General features: G+C 43.0%; 1 protein-coding gene across 1 annotated transcript in view; it reads right to left on the reverse strand.

Annotated features, from left to right (window-relative positions):
* Nucleotides 1-21,490, reverse strand: part of PRR5 (proline rich 5) — a 51,386-nt gene that overhangs the window by 11,898 nt on the left and 17,998 nt on the right. Inside the window, exons 2-5 of the mRNA XM_070946744.1 lie at nt 19,278-19,358; nt 8,883-8,931; nt 6,475-6,532; nt 722-813 (exon numbers count right to left, since the gene is read on the reverse strand). Of these exons, the coding sequence (XP_070802845.1) occupies nt 722-813; nt 6,475-6,532; nt 8,883-8,931; nt 19,278-19,358 (280 nt within the window). The remainder of the gene's footprint in view (nt 1-721; nt 814-6,474; nt 6,533-8,882; nt 8,932-19,277; nt 19,359-21,490) is intronic.

Raw genomic sequence — 21,490 nt, forward strand, 5'->3', positions numbered from 1 at the left:
TAGTACAGTGGTCTAAAGCACCCTATTATTAAGACCAGCTGCCTGCAATTACTGCAGGTTCGAATCTCGCCAGGCTCAAGGTTGACTCAGCCTTCCATCCTTTCTAAGGTAGGTAAATTGAGGACCCAGATTGTGGGGGCAATAAGCTGACTTTGTATAAAAATATACAAAAGGATGAAGGCTATTGCTTAGCGCATTGTAAACCGCCCTGAGTCTCCGGAGAAGGGCGGCATATAAATCAAAATTATATATATATATATATATATATATATATATATATATATATATATATATATATATATATATGTTTTTAACTCTTCTGTCTCTACCTTGGATCTATTTCCACAAGGAGCAGAGAGATTCCAAATGGACGAAACACCAAATAAGCCTTTCTTGAAATACACTGGAGCTGCAAAAGCCAGCTGTGGGGCACTGGAAAAAGATTGGGCTCTTTAAAAAAAAAAAAAAATTCAGACAGAGAGTATGTTTGCACCAAAGGCTTTTTTGCCTTCCTATCTGAAATGCTGTTCAACTTAAGGGGCAGCCGAGGGAAATAACCCGAATAGTACAGCAGAGAAAAAAACAAGTTTTATTTTAAATGTTTTTCCTGCATGGTGTTTTGCTAGACTGACAAGCGAATGACCTGCAGCTCTCTTCATCAATCACTGGAATTCCATTTACTGGTTTATCCGGATTCTAAAGCACCACAATTGCATTTTACCTGCACAGGATAGAATATGGCCTGAAGCATGGGCAGGACATCGCTGAAAAAGAAATCCCAGGTTTCAGCCAACGTATCCAAAAGCTTCTGTCCTGTAAGTTAAAAACAACAAGTGAAATTAAAACGATGAACGTCTACAATGTAATTGTGTGGAAGGACAGGAAATTCTCGACCTAGGACCGTAATGGAGGCTGTCCATTATGGCCGTCAAGCAGTCACCATGTGACTAGAATTGTATTTGCACAGAATTGGAAAGGTGAAGAGATTCCTGCAGATGAATATGTGATTTAAGAAACTATTGGAATGTGCAGAAATGCCTTGGTGGCGCAGCAGACTAAAGCACTGTTAAGTAACACCAGCTGCCTGCAATTATTGCAAGTTCAAATCTCACCAGACTCAAGGTTGACTCAGCCTTCCATCCTTCCGAGGTAGGTAAAATGAGGACCCGGTTTGTGGGGGCAATAAGCTGACTTTGTATAAAAAAGAACACCGCTTAGGGCCCCCCCCGAAAACCCTACTAAGCAGGTATATACAAAAGTATGAAGGCTATTGCTTAACGCATTGTAAGCCGCCCCGAGTCTCCGGAAAAGGGCAGCATATAAATTGAACCAATAAATAAATAAATAAAATAAATAAATAAAATAGATTAACATTTGCAATTAGAGAGAAGGAAGAATCTGATTATTATAATATATGGGATTTATTTTATAAAGGGTTAGAGAATAAATATGAAAGTAATGTATAGTAAAGTAAAATAAGTTGACAGAAATGTTATGATAATAGATATGTTAAATATTAATATTAATAATGAATATGGTGGTAAGCTTTAACTGTTTTGATACAAAAAATTTGTACCCAGACGATACACTGTGTAACGAATGACGGAATGTTTTGTATTAAAAGAAAATAAAAAAATTATTTAAAGAAAAACCATGTAACCAGATCCGCTTTAATGAACATTTTCGTGGCGGTCGTTAAATGATAACTGTGGTTGTTAAGCAAAGTCGAATCCATTGTGCACTATGGTCCGTTTTTGCTGAAAATTAGAAGTAAACACCGGTTTTCGGCAAAAACAATATAAATCATAGTCACATGACTGTGGGTTGCTGCAAATGGTTATATATGGTTGCTGAGTGCTTGAAAGTCATGTGACCATGCTGGGGGGGGAGGGCTGTTGGATCATAAGTACCGTTGGGGCGGGGGGGGAGTACTGAAAGCCCCCTACAGATATTCCTTGATTTAAGACCACAATTGAGCCCCAAATTCCTGTTGCTAAATGAGACATTTGCCAAGTGAATTTTGCTCTGTTTTATGACCTTTCTTGCCACAGTTGTTAAGTGAATCACACTGCAGTTGTTAAATTAGCAACACGGTGGTCAAGAGAATCTGGCTTCTCCATTGACTTGGATTGTCAGAAGGTCGCAAAAGGAGATCACGTGACCCTCCCCGGGACATTGCGGCAGTCATAAATATGGGTCAGTTGCCAAATGCCTGAATTTTGATCACATGAACATGGGGACGTTGCAGTGGTCATAAGTGTGAAAAACGATCATAAGTCACATGACAAAGTTACAGTTGCTGTAACTTTGAATCAGAGGTTGTATTCAGCAGGTTCTGACCAGTTCCGGAGAACAGGTAGCGGAAATTTTGAGTAGTTCGGAGAACCGGTAAATGCCACCTCTGACTGGCCCCACCCCCATCTATTCTCTGCCTCCCGAGTCCCAGTTGATTGGGAGGAAATGGGGATTTTGCAGTAACCTTCCCCTGGACTGGGGAAGGAATGGAGATTTTACAGTATCCTTCCTCTGCCACGCCCACCAAGCCACGCCCACCAAGCCACACCACGCCCACCAAGCCATGACACGCCCACCAAGCCACACCCACAGAACCGGTAATAAATTTTTTTGAAACCCACCACTGCTTTGAATGGTTACTTAAGCGAACTGTTGCAAGTCAAGGACTACCTGTATTTCATAAAATCCAGGAAGGAAAGGAAATTCTTTATTTTGTTCCCTTTCAAAAGATAGATGGAAGGTAGAAGTTCTCTTCCACAGATCTCTAGAACTGCATTTTCTACTTGAGACCCATAAGTGGTTCCTAAACAATTATAGGGTAGATAATAAGCCACACAGTGTCTTCAGGTGTGAGCCTGACATTTTCTTGCTATCTGTTAAAGCAGCCTGTGTTTTTTTTTTTTTCCAGGCATCTGTTATCTTGTCTTTAACGAGTAGCTTCCTTAAACCTGCTCTAAGGATTCCTCAGAATTTTACAGAAGCTCAGAAAACAAGTTTAATGAATAATTGACAAATGAATAACTTTAGTGAATAACAGAAAAAAATGCCAGATTCACATTTGGGCAAAGTCCAAAGTAATTACTTTCTAAGCCTGCACAGCTTAATGCATAAACAACGACTTAATGTGTAGAATTAGAAACGTGTATTTTTCAGATAATAGCTTATTGCATGCTTTCACAGAGCTGCAAACTGAAGCATGCAAAACATTTTCGGATCAAACATCCCATTCCCAACTTCTTGGGAATAACATTGCTTGGAAACGGAAGCCAGAACAAACTGTTTTAGAAGTGTTGGGAGTTACACAGTGGTGCTATTCAGCTGGTTCTATCCAGTTTGGGTGAAACGGCAGTAGGAGGCTCCACCCACCTGCCCAGATGTCATCACGTCCCATTTTTGATGCTCTGCACATGCACGAAGGTGGTGCGTGTGGTCCCGTTTGCGAACTGGTAGTGATGGTACCGTATTTTTCGGAGTATAAGATGCACCTTTTTCCCCCAAAAAAGAGGGTGAAAATCTAGATGTGTCTTATACTCTGAATGTAGCTCCGCCCAGCCTGTTAAACGGAGGTTTCAGCGGCTGAAAAAAGCCTCAGAAATGAAGCTTCAGAAAAAAAGCCTCCAAACAGAGCTTCAGAAAAAAAGCCTCCAAACAGAGCTTCAGAAAAAAAAGCCTCAGAAATGAAGCTTCAGAAAAAAAGCCTCAGAAACGAAGCTTCAGAAAAAAAGCCTCCAAACAGAGCTTCAGGAAAAGAGCCTCAGAAATGAAGCTTCAGAAAAAAAGCCTCTGAAGCTCTGTTTCGGAGGCTTTCAGAGGCAGAAAAAAAGAGTTTTTTCTGAAATGGAGTTTCAGAAGTTTCAGAGGCTGAAAAAAAAGCAAGGCACAGAGCTCACAACCAACCTGTTGCTAAAATTCACCTCTGGGAACAGCTGATTGGGGGTATTCCGGGAGGTCGATCCACCCACCAATCAGCTTTTTTCTTATTTTTTCTCCCCAAAAACTAAGGTGCGTCTTATACTCCGAAAAAGTGAATACCACCCCTGGAGTTACAGCTTTTGCCTACCTCTCGAGAACAGTGTTTTTCAACCATGGCAACTTTAAGATGGGTGGACTGCCATGCTGACTGAGGAATCCTGGGAGTTGAAGTCCACCCAAAGTTGCCATGGTTGAGGAACGGTGCTCTAGAATGTTTTTGTCAAACGTTTCTGGATGTCGGGCTTCAGGTTTAACCCCTTTTCATATGTGTATACATGACGCAACCAACTTTTTCATCGTCTTGAGTCCTGCCAGGGTCTGGGCTGTGTGTGACATTGTGTGTTTTTAATTGCTTTACTTGTTTTTTGCATTGATAAGTCACTTACGTCTACAGGAATAGGAAGCTGTAATGAATCCATCCTCTTCCTCATCATAGCAATAACACAATAAAGGTGGCAATGCTGTGTTGCACAGCCCATAGAAAAATGGACACTCCAACCAGGGTGCAAAGTTTACAGTCAAGTAAAATCAAGGCCTTGAAGAAGCAGCATGCTTCTCCTGCCAACTGGGGGGGGGGGCTTCTTTAAAGAGCCAGAAAATAGTCTCACCTGCTCCTAAGGGGGAACCAAATCTCATCCAGACCCTATTTTCAGCAATTTAGCTGGGGACTCTTCAACAGGGCTCTTTAGAATAGAATAACAGAGTTGGAAGGGACCTTGGAGGTCTTCTAGTCCAACCCCCTGCTTAGGCAGGAAACCTTACACCACTTCAGACAGATCGTTATCCAACATCTTCTTAAAAACTTCCAGTATTGGAGCATTCACAACTTCTGGTGGCAAGTTGTTCCACCGGTTAATTGTTCTAACTGTCAGGAAATTTCTCCTTAGTTCTAGGTTGCTTCTCTCCCTGATTAGTTTCTACCCATTGTTTCTTGTCCTGCCCTCAGGGGCTTTGGAGAATAGCTTGACTCCCTCTTCTTTGGGGCAGCCCCTGAGATAGCGGAACACTGCTATCATGTCACCCCTAGTCCTTCTTTTCATTTATGTTTCAAGAGGCTGATAATTTGAAAGAAAAAAAAAGAAAAGGAAAGATAAAGTGCCTTTCTGAGGCTACTGTTTGCTAAGCCGATTTGTTAGGCAAATTTCATTTCCTTGTTGGCCAGGCAAATCACTGGTTTGTGGTCGGGCTGGAAGGAAAGGCAGGAGGGTTGACGTGTGAAGGAGACCAACAGGATGTTTAGTGAGGGCTGTTCAAGCATGAAAAGGAGTTGGAAAGGGGTGCTTCAGAGGACATATGCAGGAGCACCAATTGTGGTGTGGGAGGGCGAGTATGAATAGGAGTGAAGCCCCTGCCTTGCCTCCCTAGCACAGAGCTATCGGGTGAATGCAAGGCAGTTTTAGATACAAGCTTAATTGCAAAGCATATTATAATATTTCAACGATAGATGTTTATGTTTGGGTAGAGGGACCAAGCATATTAGCAAGTACGCAGACTAATAAAACCTGCAAGTATACTTAGAAACAGGGGTGAAATGCTCCCGGTTCGGACCGGACGGTCCGATCCAGTAGCGATAGCGGCGGGTGGTTAAGAGAACCGGTAGCAAAAATCCCTGCGCCTGCGCCCCCCATGCCCAACTGAACCGCACGATCATCAGAGGCTTTTTTTTTTTTTACTTTTAAAAGCATTTTTTCTACAACCTTTTCCGACGAAAAAATGCTTTTAAAAGTAAAAAAAAAAAAGCCTCTGATGATCACGCGGCTCAGCTGGGATCCTCAGAGGCTTTTCAAAGCATTTTTTTTCTGCAACCTCTTGGCCGAAGAGGTGGTAAAAAAATTGCTTTGAAAAGTCTCTGACAATCCCAGCTGAGTTGCCTGATTGGCAGAGGCTTTTCAAAGCATTAGAAAAAATGCTTTGAAAAGTTAAAAAAAAAAAAGTTGGCCATGCCTACCCAGTCACATTAACCCCCACACACACCAAGCCACGCCCACAGAACCGGTAGTAACAGATTTTACATTTCACTCCTGCCTGAATCCCAATACAGGTAGTCCTCGACTTACGACAACAATTGAGCCCCAATTACAGGAGTACAGGAGTCTGAAAAAAAATGATACTGCTGCTTTAAAGAAATATAGTGCTTGCATTCCTATGTCTTCTTAGCACCTCTCTGGAATCATTTTTTTTTTAATTTTTGATTTATATGCCGCCCTTCTCTGGAGACTAAGGGCGGCTTACAATGTGCTCAGCAATAGCATTCATCCTTTTGTGTATTTATACAAAGTCAGCTTATTGCCCCCACAACTGGGTCCTCAATTTACCTACCTTAGAAAGGATGGAAAGCTGAGTCAACCTTGAGCCTTGGCGAGATTCGAACCTGCAGTAATTGCAGGCAGCTGGTCTTAATAACCAGCTTAATAACAGGGTGCCTTAGACCACTGTACTACCAAGGCTCTTGGTAGTATTTTGAAACATACACAGCCCTTTAATCACCTTCGTAAAATCGGATCTTATCCCTCAGGATCACCATGCCTTTTGTGAGCAGCTGATTCTGAAAAAAGAACACAAAATAGTGTCAATTTTCATTACACACTGTATTTTAACTACAGAGGGTTTTTTTTTAATGACAGCTCACTAGAAAAAGAATTGTTCACAGCCTTTAATTGTTTGGCCCCATACATAATATTACACTGTGTGGGATTTCCCATCTTATCATATCATGGCAGAAAAATGATAAAACCTTCAAAAGGTCTTCATCAGAAGTGGTATTCAGCAGGTTCTGACCAGTTCTGGAGAACCGGTAGCGGAAATTTTGAGTAGTTCGGAGAACCGGTAAATGCCACCTCTGACTGGCCCCGCCCCCATCTATTCTCTGCCTCCCGAGTCCCAGCTGATCGGGAGGAAATGGGAATTTTGCAGTAACCTTCCCCTGGAGTGGGGTGGGAATGGAGATTTTACAGTATCCTTCCCCTGTCATGCCCACCAAGCCATGCCATGCCAAGCCACGCCCACAGAACCGGTAGTAAAAATTTTTGAATCCTACCACTAGTCTTCATCCCTTTGAAATGGGACAGAGAGGGTAGAATTATACAGCCTAACAGTGTTTGCATGTAGTTTTTAGATGAGGCCAAGGAAAGGCAGGGATTTAATATGTCCTTTAAATCTTGGTATTTAAAACTTGGCATTTGTCTTTCAATTATTTTGCATTCTAGGAAGACCTACCAGCTTGTAATTCTTGCTGAAAATATGGACTGCTTTCTTTAGTCCAGCTATCAAGATGTGCTAAATAACCCATTCAAAAGATGTCCTATTATCAGAAGTATTTATTATTGGTTAATCTTTAGTGAGATTCACAGCCTTTTGAGGCTGGTTAATAGCTCAGCAGCTCGAGTCCTAACCAAGGACCTAGGAACTGTTAAGGTGTCGTCGGAGGATGTAAACTGTTCCGAGTAAGGTGGTTTTTTGTAGAGTCAAAATGTTCAAGTCCGGTAAATTTAGAATTTCTAAATAGCGGGGTAGCCCTTTGGGTATTGCTCCAAGGGCTCCAATTACAATCGGGACAACACACCATTTCTTTTTCCACAGTTCCTCAACTTCAATTTGCAAGTCCCGGTACTTTGTGATTTTTTCTTGCTGCTTATCTTCAATCTGTGCATCACCAGGTATTGCAATGTCAATGAACCATACTTTTTTCTTTTCAACTATTGTTATGTCAGGGGTGTTGTTGTTGTTGTTGTTGTTATTATCATTATCATCATCATCATTATCATCATCTGATATTTTGGGAATTTTAGCACCTACATTAGCCCTATGCCCTGTATGCACTTCCTTGGGGGTTGTGTTTGACCCCACTCTCTCAGCTTTTAGAAAATCAATAAGGATGCATCTGTGCCAACAATTGCATTAACTTTAGGATTTAAGTATCTGTAGATTTTGTTAACTCCTTTTCGTTCTCATCTGAGTAGGGGGGGGGGAAGAGTAGAAATCTATTAAACAAGCAAATAATTTGGAGGTTGCTTTAGAGCAAAGGTTCTAATTGGCCAGACGTACTTCATACCAAACATAGTACTTATCAAGGAGAACAAATTTATATCCAGTGCACCATATCAAGATTGTGATTAAAACCATACAATCAAAGCTGTACCATCCCTTATATGTGTTTCAATGCACATGAAAAGAGGCAGGGCTTTGATCCCACAGTTACAGCTGCCATCTTGATTTTTACTCTCGGACAGTTGATATTTTACCTCAGGTGTGTCAAACTGGCGGCTCGCGGGCTGGATGCGTCACACGCAGGCCATGGCCACCCCAAGTCCGTGAAGGGAAAAAACGTCGCGATATGTCACGTGACAGCAACGTGACGAGGCGAGTTTAACACCCGTGTCTTACATGAACCACTTGCACTGATTATGTTAACAGTATTTTGGAAAGCTAGCATCTTTAAAAGATCCTTCTTGAAAGTATATATACTCTTTTCAAATATGATATACAAGTTTTATATGCTAATCCATACATGCCAATTTTTTGTACCCACATAGGACCGTTTTGCAAATTACCATGACACCAAATCACCTTCTTACTGGACTAACTGGCTTACAATGGAAGGAATCTTTGCTGCCTGAGAACACTTATATGCACTTCTAGTGGGATCCAGACACGAAGCAAGCATTGTGTTTTTGGTCCAAGTTACAGTACTCTTTCTGGATATGGTTCTTTGAACCTGAAGCATCTTAAGATGAAGCACAGTGCAAATAACTAAACAGAAAATTTTGGTGTTTAAATTTCTTAGAAGGGCAAAAGCAGCTATCAGTAATTTATTTGGTAACTTGCTTCAGCTAATAATAAAACTTTCACTAAAACAGTGAAAGAGAAATCACAACAAAACAGAAGATTATACAAACCTGTAAATATTCAGTAAAAAAAGATCCCAACTCAGTTTTCAGAAGCTGCCTGTTCCAAAAAGAAAAAAAAAATCATAATAAATGAAAAAGGTCATCGTATTTTAGTATACATTTATTGAATTTGATGTTACTCATGGTTGTTGCAGTACAAATGCACAGATTGTCAGAAAACATGATGAGAGAAGACTATGCTTTACTGGAATTCTCTAATTTGAGTCCTGACAACTACACAAATAAGCCACATTCTTTGTATGTACTTTTGTTTCCTACCTAAATAGCAATCAAACCTAATTCTACTAATAGGTGCTGAGCAGAGGTGGTATTCAGCAGGTTCTGACCAGTTCTGGAGAACTGGTAGCTGGTAGTTCCACGAGCTGCACTGGTTGCCAGTTTGCTTCCGGATCCAATTCAAGGTATCAGTCCTTACCTTTAATGCCCTGCATGCCATGGGTCCTGGTTATCTGAAGAATCACCTCACCTCATTGGGATTGGCCCACCCCACTCACGCCGGCAGAAGGGGCATGCTGCAGACCCCATCTTTTAAGGAAATTCAGCTGGTGGAGCCCCTTTTCTCCCGTGGCTCCCATCCTTGGGCACATCATGCCCTCCAAATTGAAATCCACACCCACATTTTTGGCCTTCCAAAAGGGTGTGAAGGTCTTGGGGGTTCGCAGGGGTTTGGGAGAACCTCTAGCTAAAATTCTGTGTAGTTCGGAGAACCCCCAAATCCCACTCCTGGCTGGCCCCGCCCCTCCCAGAAGTCCCCACGTGGCCCGTTTTGGATGTGGGTAATTGCAGGGCATGCACGGAGGCTCACAAGGGATAAAAACAGGCCTACTGGAAGTTCAGAAAGGGCCTCTGGAGCCTGAGGAGGCTGTTTTCGCCCTCCCAGAGGCTCAAGGGATGGCTCCGGAGCCTGGGGAGGGCAAACCCTCCTGGCCGTGGTGCAAGAGGCCGACTAGGCCACAACCACCCAGCAACCAGGCAGAGAACCCCTTGCTAAAATTGCTACCAACCTGCCTTCCATTTGAGGACCTGTATACTGCACGAGTCAAAAAGAGGGCTGTGAAAATATTTATAGACCCCTCACATAAACTGTTTCAACTCCTACCCTCAAAACGACGCTATAGAGCACTGCACACCAGAACAACTAGACACAAGAACAGTTTTTTCCCTGAACAGCATCACTCTCCTAAACAAATAATTCTCTCAACACTGTCAAACTAAATCTGCACTACTATTAATCTTCTCATTGTTCCCATCACCCATCTCCACCCACTTATGACTGTATGGCTGTAACTTTGTTGCTTGGATCCTTACGATTTATATTGATATTGTTTCCTAGTAGGATTCAATTGCTTATTTGTACCCTATGACTGTCATTAAGTGTTGTACCTTATGATTCTTGATGAACGTATCTTTTCCTTTATGTACACTGAGAGCTTATGCACCAAGACAAATTTCTTGTGTGTCCAATCACACTTGGCCAATAAAAAATTCTATTCTATTCTAAAATTTTTGAAGCCCACCTGTGGTCAAGGCCACAATGGGATCTTATTCTGAGGGTGGATAATAGAATTATGCATGCATCCTGTTCTTGAAACACATTAACTTTAAACCAGAGATATTTTTATTAGGGATTTTACCAGAAATGTATAATAAAGAACTGAGATATTTAATTGTGAATGTTTTAACAGCGGCTAGAATTGTATTTGCTAAAAATTGGAAAAAAGAGAAAATACCCACTGATGATGAAGTTATTAAGAAAGTTATGGAATGTGCTGAAATGAGTAAATTGACATTTGAAATTAGAGAACAGGAAGACAAACAATACTATTTGATATGGGATATGTTTTATCAATGGCTAGATAATAAAGCATGGAGATGAAGTATGAATTATGAAATTAACGTAATGACGAAATATATGAAGTGTTTTTTTTTAATGGGAGATAAGCCTTTGTCAAATAATTGTTAAATGAGAATAATAATATAAAGGGATATATAAAATTTCAAATAAGAGAAATTAAATTATTTGTAATCTTGGATGTGGGATTAAGCACAAAAGAATTTTAACCGATCAACACGCCTTCTGTGATTGTATTGAATGATGGTTGTTTTTATGTTTTGTTATGTTTAAAAAAAAAATATTCAAAAAACAAAACAAAACGAAGAGATGGCGGGTGCTGGTGGAGCCTATGGAGAAGTTGCCAAAAGCCTACAGTTCCCCCCTTTACTCCAACAGGCAGCGGCGATGGATGTCGAGCGCCACTTGGGCGTGTGGTGCAAAGCTAACGCCAAGTGGCTGGCTACCCAGGAGCTCTACCAGGTGGAGGAGGACTTCAGCTACCAATCTGCGCTCCAGGAGCCGATGAGAGAACACCCGGTCACCTCGACAAGGGAGCAGAGGACCATGATCCTCGAGTGGAGGAGGACCCCGGACCTCAGCGAGTCGGTTTTCACTAGGTCGTGCCAATATGACATGTCCAATAAATCTATTCTTTGAGGAATCTACCTGCCTCGATAGTTTTGATTGCTACGAGTATGTTACTTGAAACCCTGACAGCCAGTTTGGTGTAGTGGTGAAGGCATTAAGCTAGAAACCGGGAGATTGTGAGTTCTAGTCCCACTTTAGCCACAAAGGTGGGACTGGGTGACCTTAGGCCAGTCATGTTCTGTCAGCCCTACGAAGGGGGCATTGGCAACCCACATCTGAGAAACCTTGCCAAGAAAGCTACAGGGGCTTATCCAGACAGTCTCCAAGAATCGGACATGACTGAATAGAAGAAAAATAACTTGTGAGCGATAGGCAAAGGTTGATTTCTCAACACTCTTTTCATAGCAAAATTAATGATTACACAATAGTGGTGGACCAAAGTATATTAAAGTTTCCTGGATTGAACTTGGCTCTCCCTGGTCCTGCTATAAGACTCTCAAACTAGCTTCTCCCAAGTTTGAGAATAGAATTAAGGCTGACATTGGCTGGTGGTTCACTAAGCTGAGAAAATGGCCATGTTATAATCTATCACCGTGATGGCGAACCTATGGCACGCGTGCAGAGGTGGCACACAGTGCCCTCTCTGTGGGCACACAAGCCGTTGCCCCAGCTCAGTGCTGTGCATGCACGCACGCCTCCCACTGGCCAGCTGGTCTTCGGGTCTCTGCTGCACATGCATGGGTGGCCACATGTGGGGAGGGGCGCATGTGCAGGGGATGTGTAAGGGGCCCTGTGCGTGCGTGCATGCATGTGGGGGTGTGCATGCATGTGCAGGGAGGCGGGGTGCATGTGGGGGGCTGTGTGCACATTGCATTTTGGGGGTTCGGGCACGCACGCACATTCATGCACACACACGCTTTGGGCAGGTGGTAATGGGAGAGACATGGCGTTCCCATGTAACACCCCTCCTGCGCGAGCTGCACTAGCTCCCGGTGGTCTTCCGGGTGCGCTTCAAGGTTTTGGTTACCACCTTTAAAGCACTCCATGGCTCAGGACCTGGGTACTTGCGGGACCGCCTACTATCACCAATAACCTCCCACCAGCCGGTATGCTCTCATAGAGAGGGGCTCCTCCAGATGCTGTCGGCCAAACAATGTCGACTGGCAGTCCCCAGGGGGAGAGCCTTCTCTAAGGGGGCACCTACTATCTGGAACGAGCTCCCCCCGGAGATACGGAGGATCCCGGATCTGCGCACCTTCCGCCGCGCTCTAAAGACCTTTTTATTTCACCAGGCGGGCCTGGCCTAACTTTCTCCCTCTTTTTAAACAATTTTAATATTTTAATTTTTAATATTTTAATATTCAAAGTTTAAATTTGTTTTAAATTCATTGGGTTTTTAAATTGTCTGGGCCAAACTATTTAATTCGATTTTATTTCTGCTTTTTAAATTTTGCATGTATGTATTTTATTGTTGGCTGTTCACCGCCCTGAGTCCTTCGGGAGTAGGGCGGTATATAAATCAAATAAAAGTAAAAGTAAAGTAAAGGGCACTCAGTCCGGAAAAGGTTACCCATCTCTGATCTATCATGATCTAATGCAATTTCATCAGTTGTGCTCCTTTGCTACTTGTCTTCAGGCAGCCATACATTTCCTTATTTCTTACAGCCAAATGGGAAGGAAGAATCAGGGGATCAGGAAACACAGCAGTTAAGACTTTGGTCTTAGAACTTGGTGTTATCATTTTCTTGGCCTTTTAAAATTTAAGCCAGGATGAGGTAGTAACAAATGTAGTCTCAAATCAGCCTCAGGAAATGGGTGGTGTCACCGACTTCCTTGGTTTTAGAACAGGAAATGCATCTTTCTAGGGGCAGAAATTCTACCCAGTTCCCCAAATTGAAGATTCTACTTTCTTGCAAATTTGTATACGTTAAGCATGGGGGTTCTAACTAAGGATAATCAGGATTTTCTCTTCATAGCTCAATGTATTTTTAAGGGTATACTCAAAGATCAATGAAGACGCTCAAAAATGAAAGCTGTTAATTCGAATGAGTTTTTTAAAAAAAGATATAAGGAAATATTTTTTTTTATTAGAAATAAGCAAAAAAACATTAATCGTAAGCTTTTCTCTGGGTCAATGACTTTCATCTGAGGAAGAAGAACAGGGCCAAAACAAAAAACAGGACAACTCCATTTTACTCCCGATATTCTGATAAATATCTGGCCACCAAATCAGATACTGTTTAGTGAAGAGGTGTCAAACTCAAGTCTGGGGGCCGGATCTGGCCCGCGGGGTACTTAGATCTGACCCGTGGGGCAGCTCTGGAAACAGCGAAGGATCGGCCTGCGGTGCCCCCGCCAGCAAAAACAGAGTTCGGAAGGACCTCCGTTTTCGCTGGCAGAAGGTTGCAGGAGGCCGTCGCAGCCAAAAACAGAGCTCAGGAGCCTGTTTTCATTGGCAGAGCTCTTGGGCCACCACAGGCACCCCAACACGAGCTCCCCCAAGGTCGAACACAACCCTGATGTGGCCCTCAATGAAATCGAGTTTGCACCGCTGGCTTAGTGTAACTGCTGAGGTTCAGAGATCAAAGCCAGAGGGGTACAGGAATCCTACCTCTCATGGTAGGAGTGATCTATTCACAGGTACAGCTACAGGTAGTCCTTGACTTACAACAGTTCATTTAGTAACCGTTCAAAGTTACAATGGCATTTTAAAAAGTGACCTATGACCATTTTTCACACTTACAACTTTTGCAGCATCCTCATCCTCATGCGATCAAAATTCAGATGCTTGGCAACTGGTTCACACTTATGACGTTGCTGTGTCCCAAGGTCATGTGATTCCCCTCTTGTAAAGCAAAATCAATGGGGAAACCAGATTCCCTTAACTACGGTGTTACTAACTCATCAACTGCAGTGATTTGTTTAACAACTATGGCAAGAAGGTCGTAAAACTGGGGGAAAAGTCACTTAACAAATGTCTCACTTAACAACAGAACTTTGGGGCTCAATTGTGGTCGTTAAGTCAAGGACTACCTGGCTTACAGTCTTAACTAGTTATGATCAATACTCACTACCCTCTGAGTGCAAGCCAGGACTTTCCAAGAATTGTGCTCCTCCTTGATAGTCTGCAGATACTTGTGACAACGACCAAGGAAGCACCTCTTAGCTTCAAAACTTGTCTGATCAGGGAACCTGCTTTCTTGTTGACCTTAGTCTCTCTTAAAAATGTAAAGGTTCCCCTTGCAATATGTGCTAGTCGTTCCTGACTCTAGGGGGCAGTGCTCATCTCCGTTTCAAAGCCGAAGAGCCAGCGCTGTCCAAAGACGTCTCCGTGGTCATGTGGCCGGCATGACTCAACGCCAAAGGGGCACAGAACGCTGTTACCTTCCCACCAAAGGTGGTCCCTATTTTTCTACTTGCATTTTTTACATGCTTTCAAACTGCTAGGTTGGCAGAAGCTGGGACAAGTCACGGGAGCTCACCCCGTTATGCGGCACTAGGGATTTGAACCTAGTCTCTCTTAACTGCTGGTTAACATTGAGTACTTTATATCCTGAAACTACAAGTAGTCCTTGACTTATAACAGTTTCTTTAGTGACCGTTCGAAGTTACAATGGCACTGAAAAAAGTGACTTGTGACCGTTTTTCACGCTTATGACCTTTGCAGCATCCCCATGGTCACGTGATTTACATTCGGATGCTTGACAATGATTCACATTTATGACGGTTGCATTGTCCCGGGGTCATGTGATCACCTTTTGCGATCTTCGGACAAGCAAAGTCAATGGGGGAGCCAGATTCATTTGACAAACGTGTTACTGATTTAACAACTGCAGTGATTCACTTAACAAACGTGGCAGGAAAAGTCGCAAAATGGGACAAAACCCACTTAACAAATCCCTCACTCAGCAGCATAAATTCTGGGCTCAACTATGGTCGTAAGTCAAGGACTATCGGCACTTAGCAATTCTGCCCAGACTGCTTTTTCAACTATTCACCTTAACTTTTTACTACACTGTGTGACTCCTTCAAAGAACAGCACTATGAGTCAGTGCCATGTGAAAAAGCATCTTGAAGTTTCTTGGAAGCCCAATACCACCACCTCCAAATTCCATTCTGATCAGCTAAGTTCTTTTAAGCAAAAGGGAGCTTGCATTTCAAAGGAGAAAAAAGTGGGTGGGAAGCTCCGAAAACTGGTTCAGACTTGTTGGTGGGACTTCCTAAGCACTTGCACAGGCTTAAGAGGGGACAGCAGCTGCTTGCTCAGTTTCCTGTTCATTTTCCTGAAGGCATGGAGTTCACTCTTAGGTTGGAGCAGGGCAGGGGTGAAATGTAAAATTTGTTACTACTGGTTCTGTGGGCATGGCTTGGTGGGGGGGGGGTGTAATGCAGGGGTGGGTTCTAATTTTTTTTACTACCGGTTCTGTGGGCATGGCTTATTTTGTGGGTGTGGCTTGGAGATCATGTGACTAGGTGGGCGTGGCTAGCTGGTCAGAGTCATTTCTGGAAGGTCCTCGCACTTACGACCAGTCCTCGCACTTACGACCCAACTCATTTGTTTGCTTTTAACACTGATCAGCTGTAGGACGGCCCTTTGAAACCCCGGGGCAAGAGTTTAAACAGTTTTTTTCCCTCTAGTCATCAGCTGGGACTCAGGAGGCAGCAATAGATTGGGGGTGGGACCAAATAAAAGGTAAGAATAAAGTGGGTGGGGGGGGAGGGCCGAACCGGACCGAACCAGGAGGAACCCGCCACTGGTGTAATGTGACTGGGTGGGCGTGGCCAACTTTTTTTTTTTTTTAACTTTTCAAAGCATTTTTTCTAATGCTTTCAAAAGCCTCTGCCGATCAGGCAACTCAGCTGGGATCATCAGAGACTTTTCAAAGCATTTTTTTACCACCTCTTCGGCCAAGAGGTTGCAGAAAAAAATGCTTTGAAAAGCCTCTGATGATCCCAGCTGAGCAGCGCGATCATCAGAGGCTTTTTTTTTTTTTTACTTTTAAAAGCATTTTTTCGTCGGAAGAAAAAATGCTTTTAAAAGTAAAAAAAAAAAAGCCTCTGATGATCGTGCGGCTCAGCTGGGCAGGTGGGGGGCAGGGATTTTTGCTACCGGTTCTCCGAACCACCCGCCGCCATCACTACCGGATCGGGCGATCCGGTCTGAACCGGGAGCATTTCACCCCTGGAGCAGGGGTCTCCAACTTGGCAACTTTAAGACTTGTGGACTTCAACTCCCAGAACTCTTACCCCCACAGTATTTGTTTCCAGAGAGTAAGGCATTTGTGTACAAAGTTTGGTTGAAATTGCTCGTGGCATTCCAAAGTTATGCTGGAACACACACACACAGAGCCATTTATATATATATAGATTGGTAATTTTACTACCCTTATTCTCAACCATCCTTTAGTTGCCTTATATAAACCGCATCATACTTTTTTACCCTATTAATTTTATTCTTAAACTTTCAATTAGAATTTCACTTGCATTTGTTATATGATTTTAGAGCTTGTTTTACACTAATTCAATGTGAACTCTTTTGTTTTGTTGGTCAATGACTGAAATGAAATGATGGACTGATTGGTTCTCCAAGCAAATTTAAAGCCCAAATGTTTGACGACTGGCTATGAGGATTCTCTCCGTGGGAAATTAAATCCGTACTGGCAGCAAGACCTGGTTGGGTGCAGCACAGAACATTCTGCATTTCTGCCTCTGTACTTGGCCTTACACATTTGCAATAACTGACTCTACCCATCACTGGGTCCGTGCATGGATTTTACTGATATTAGAGCAGGCAGAAAAGTACATTGTCCCCATCTCATTGCACAAATGGCATGAATTCTGTAATCTGTGCAAAGTTGCCATATAGACATCAGATCATATGGCTCCTATCGACCCCTATGGGAACAACACTTTACAAGCGAGGGCCAAAAACCAAGCAAGAGCCTTGGTAGTACAGTGGTTTAATGCATCCTGTTATTAACACAGCTGCCTGCAATTTCTGCAGGTTCGAATCTTACCAGGCTCAAGGTTGACTCAGCCTTCCATCCTTTCTAAGGCAGGTTAAATGAGGACCCAGATTGTGGGGGCAATAAGCTGACTTTGTATAAATATACAAAAGTATGAAGGCTATTGCTTAACGCCTTGTAAGCCGCCCTGAGTCTCCGGAGAAGGGCGGCATATAAATCAAATTAAAAAAAAAAAACCAAGATGGCACTCGCCACCCTGTTACTGAAGCGGCCATCTTGACTTTTTGACCCGATCTGCAGATGGCAAGCCTGCATCTATAAGCCACGGCGGCACAGTGGTTAGAGTGCAGTACTGCAGGCTACTTCTGTTGCCTGCCGGCTGCCTGTAATTTGGCAGTTCAAATCTCACCAGGCTCAAGGTTGACTCAGCCTTCCATCCTTCCGAGGTGGGTGAAATGAGGACCCAGATTGTTGGGGGCAATATGCTGACTCTGTAAACCGCTTAGAGAGGGCTGTAAAAGCACCGTGAAGCGGTATATGAGTGCTATTGCTAACTAACACAACTCATCAAAGGCAAATCACTTGTGCTGATTTACCACCAGCCGATCAAATACTTAGAAGTGAAGGCTGGGCAGCACAAGCAAACTGCAGCCAACGACTTAAAAGCCAGACACCATCACACCCCAACCAGCATCTAAAAAGCCATATACAACAGGCACTGTAAATACCACATAGAGTATTTACTCTAGCTTTAGAGCTAGAGAGAAGTTCCCTGAAGATGGGCTCCAGCGCGAGTCCAAAAGCTCAGAAGACAAAACCTCTGGTTCCAGTGACTGACCCAGATTGGAGCCTGCAGCATTATCCTGGGACATGTTATATTCATCTTCATTCTCAATGATTTAATTAGGGCATCAGTCAGAACCCTTTGTTGTTTGAATGATTGGATATAGATCTTTTCTTTCCTGACCTATTCTTTTTCACCCCAGTGACTTTCAGGTACATTGGACTGTGACACGTGCATCGTCTTGCATAAATTACCGTATTTTTTGGAGTATAAGACACACTTCCCCCCCCCCCCAAAGAGTGTGAAAATTTGGGTACGTCTTATACACCAAATGTATAAGATGAGGCACAGAGGAGGCGATGGTCTAAGGCAATCCCTGCAGCCTGGAACAGCTGATTGGGGGTATTCCGGGAGGCCGATCCACCCACCAATCAGCTGCTCATGCTGAATCAGGCTGCAATAATGTACTGAAGCTGACCTGGTTGTTCACTATTTGCTGCAAAGACGTGTCAGAGTTTGCAGCAGCAAGCAAAAGGAGAGGAGCAGAGGAGAGGAGTTTCAGTTTCAGAGATCAGCACAGCATGCAGCTTTAGAACAATTGACCTAAGCCACGCCCAGGCTCCTTTTTTTTTTTTTTTTTTAAATTTGATTTATATGCCGCCCTTCTCCGGAGACTCAGGGCGGCTTACAATGCGTTAACAATAGCACTTCATACTTTTGTATATTTATAAAAAGTCAGCTTATTGCCCCCACAAACTGGGTCCTCATTTCACCTATCTTAGAAAGGATGGAAGGCTGAGTCGACCTTGAGCCTTGGAGAGATTCGAACCAGCAGTAAATTGCAGGCAGCTGTGTTAATAACAGGGTGCTTAGACCACTGTACTATCAAGGCTCCTTGCTGTCTCCTTTCTTGTTGCTCACACAGCAAATACTGTTTCAGTTTCCAAACAGTCTCAAACACTGACAGGACGCTAGCCAGATGGATACTGATGGATGCTGGTAGGCAGAGGCAGAATTTATTTTTTTCTTATTTTCCCACCCCCAAAACTAAGGTGCGTTTTATACTCTGGAACGTCTTATACTTCAAAAAATACGGTATTTAAAACTACTGCTGAGTATTAATCCATTCGGTCCAATTAGTTGTTGAAAATGCTTAGAAAGCAGTGAGAAATTTATCTAGCAGCAGGGATAGAAAATGTTGACTTACTCACCTGACTCCTTCATTGAGATTGTAAAGATCGTGGTCCGCAAGGCCCTTTCTCTGAAACACAGCTATGACTCCATTTTGGATACTGCAAGAGAAAGGTGAAGAAATATAGACTGAATTCCTAATAATAATACTCCAGTAAGCACGGTTTATTTTGGGAGGCAAGAATCCCCAGCTCAGAGGTGGGTTTCAGCAGGTTTTGACCAGTTCTGGAGAACCGGTAGTGGAAATTTTGAGTAGTTAGGAGAACCGGTAAATACCACCTCTGACTGGCCCCATCCCTATCTATTCTCTGCCTCCCGAGTCCCAGCTGATCAGGAGGAAATGGGGATTTTGCAGTAATCTTCCCCTGGAGTGGGGTGGGAATGGAGATTTTAAAGTATCTTTCCCCTGCCATGCCCACCAAACCATACCACACCCACCAAGCCACAGCCACAGAACCGGTAGTAAAAAAAATTGAATCCCACCACTGCCCCAGCTGCTGCAGATGTTAAATTAGACTGTCAAAAGAAAAGATAAAAGACTCTGGAGTAGAATCTTCAGGCCAGCTTCAAATTTCCCACTAAGCTAAAACCAAACTCAGTTTCCTTTAAGTTCCTGGTAACTACATTAACTACCATCTTTCAGTCATCTGTTAAGTTGTCTGACTCAAATGGGGGTGACATGATTGCAGTGTTCCAATATCTCAGGGGCTGCCACAAAGAAGAGGGAGTCAAGCTATTCTCCAAAGCACCTGAAGGCAGGACATGAAGTAATGGGTGGAAACTAATCAAGGAGAGAAGCAATCTAGAACAGGGGTCTCCAACCTTGGTAACTTTGGTCAAAGCTGGCTGAGGAACTCTGGAAGTTGAAGTCCACAAGTCCTAAAGTTGCCAAGGTTGGAGACCCCTGATCTAGAACTAAGGAGAAATTTCCTGACAGTTAGAACAATTAATCAGTGGAACAACTTGCCTCCAGAAGTTGTGGGTGCTCCAACACTGGAAGTTTTAAAGAAGAGATTGGACAACTATTTGTCTGAAATGCTATAGGGTTTCTTGCCTGAGAAAGAGGTTGGACTGGACTAGAAGATCTCCAAAGTCCCTTCCAACTCTGTTATTCTGTTAAATAATAGCATGGGGAAATCACATTGGTCCTCCATTCTGCCCACTTTCAAAGGGCATGAAGAAGTAGTATCAACCTCATAACACCGCCTCTAGTTTGCCACTGGTGTTAACTCTAGTCTTCCTTAAGGTACTTTAGGAGCAAGCTTAACACAGGTTGTCCTTGACTTATGACCATGATGGAGCCCAACATTTCTGAAGAAAATGTCCTGGAGGAACATTGTCCATGGGGTCGTGATGGGTCGGACATAACTTCGCAACTAACAACAAAAAACCAACACAGGTACTTTTTGGGTAATATGTCTATGGAGATTCTCAGTCATTTAGGTCATAGTTGTCCCAAAGATGCTTTTTTCAAGAGGCAACTGGACTGTAACAGTAACAGAGTTCGAAGGGACCTTGGAGGTCATCTAGTCCCACCCCCTGCTCATGAAGTAGATCTATACTAGGGATTCGAACTGCTGACTTTTCTGATCGACAAGGTCAGCGTCTTAGACACTGAGCCACCTAGCCAGGCTGTCTTGTTTTTCTTTGAAGACTTTTCGCGTCTCATCTAAGAAGCTTCTTCAGCTCTGAAGAGCTGGATAAGAAGCAAAAACGTCTTCAAAGAAAAACCAGACAGTCCAGGTGCCTCTTGAAAAAGCACCTTCGGGACAACTATTTGGGTAATAAATACCAGGATGTTGGAGGAGGCAAAAAAGTCAATATGGCAACCACAATTGTGTGATTGTGTGTCTTTTTTACATGTATCAGCTAAGATTTGATTGTTTATTTAAGCTTTGATTACATAAAAAAAATTGTCCTTTACTTGCTGATGGACTTTTATCTATTCCAGGTTTATGCTAATTTTGCTGACTGCATTCAACCCTATGAGTTTTTGATATGGCATGGGCTACTATTTTAATCTTCTATATATAAATGACTGTGTGTGTTTGTGTGTCTGTGTCTGTATATAACCCTGGACTGCCTTGAGCAATTTCAACCAAACTTGGTACACAGATGCCTTACTCTCTGGAAAAAAATACTGTGGTGGTAAAACACACCTAACACCCCTCAGGGTGTTTGTGTTCTGTTACGATACAGCCTGTTGTGCCTTAAAATGGCTTCTACTGGACTG

This window comes from Pituophis catenifer, unplaced genomic scaffold (genome assembly GCF_029215685.1).
Source record: "Pituophis catenifer annectens isolate HBS135680 unplaced genomic scaffold, rPitCat1.0.hap2 SCAF_7, whole genome shotgun sequence".
NCBI lineage: Eukaryota > Metazoa > Chordata > Lepidosauria > Squamata > Colubridae > Pituophis > Pituophis catenifer.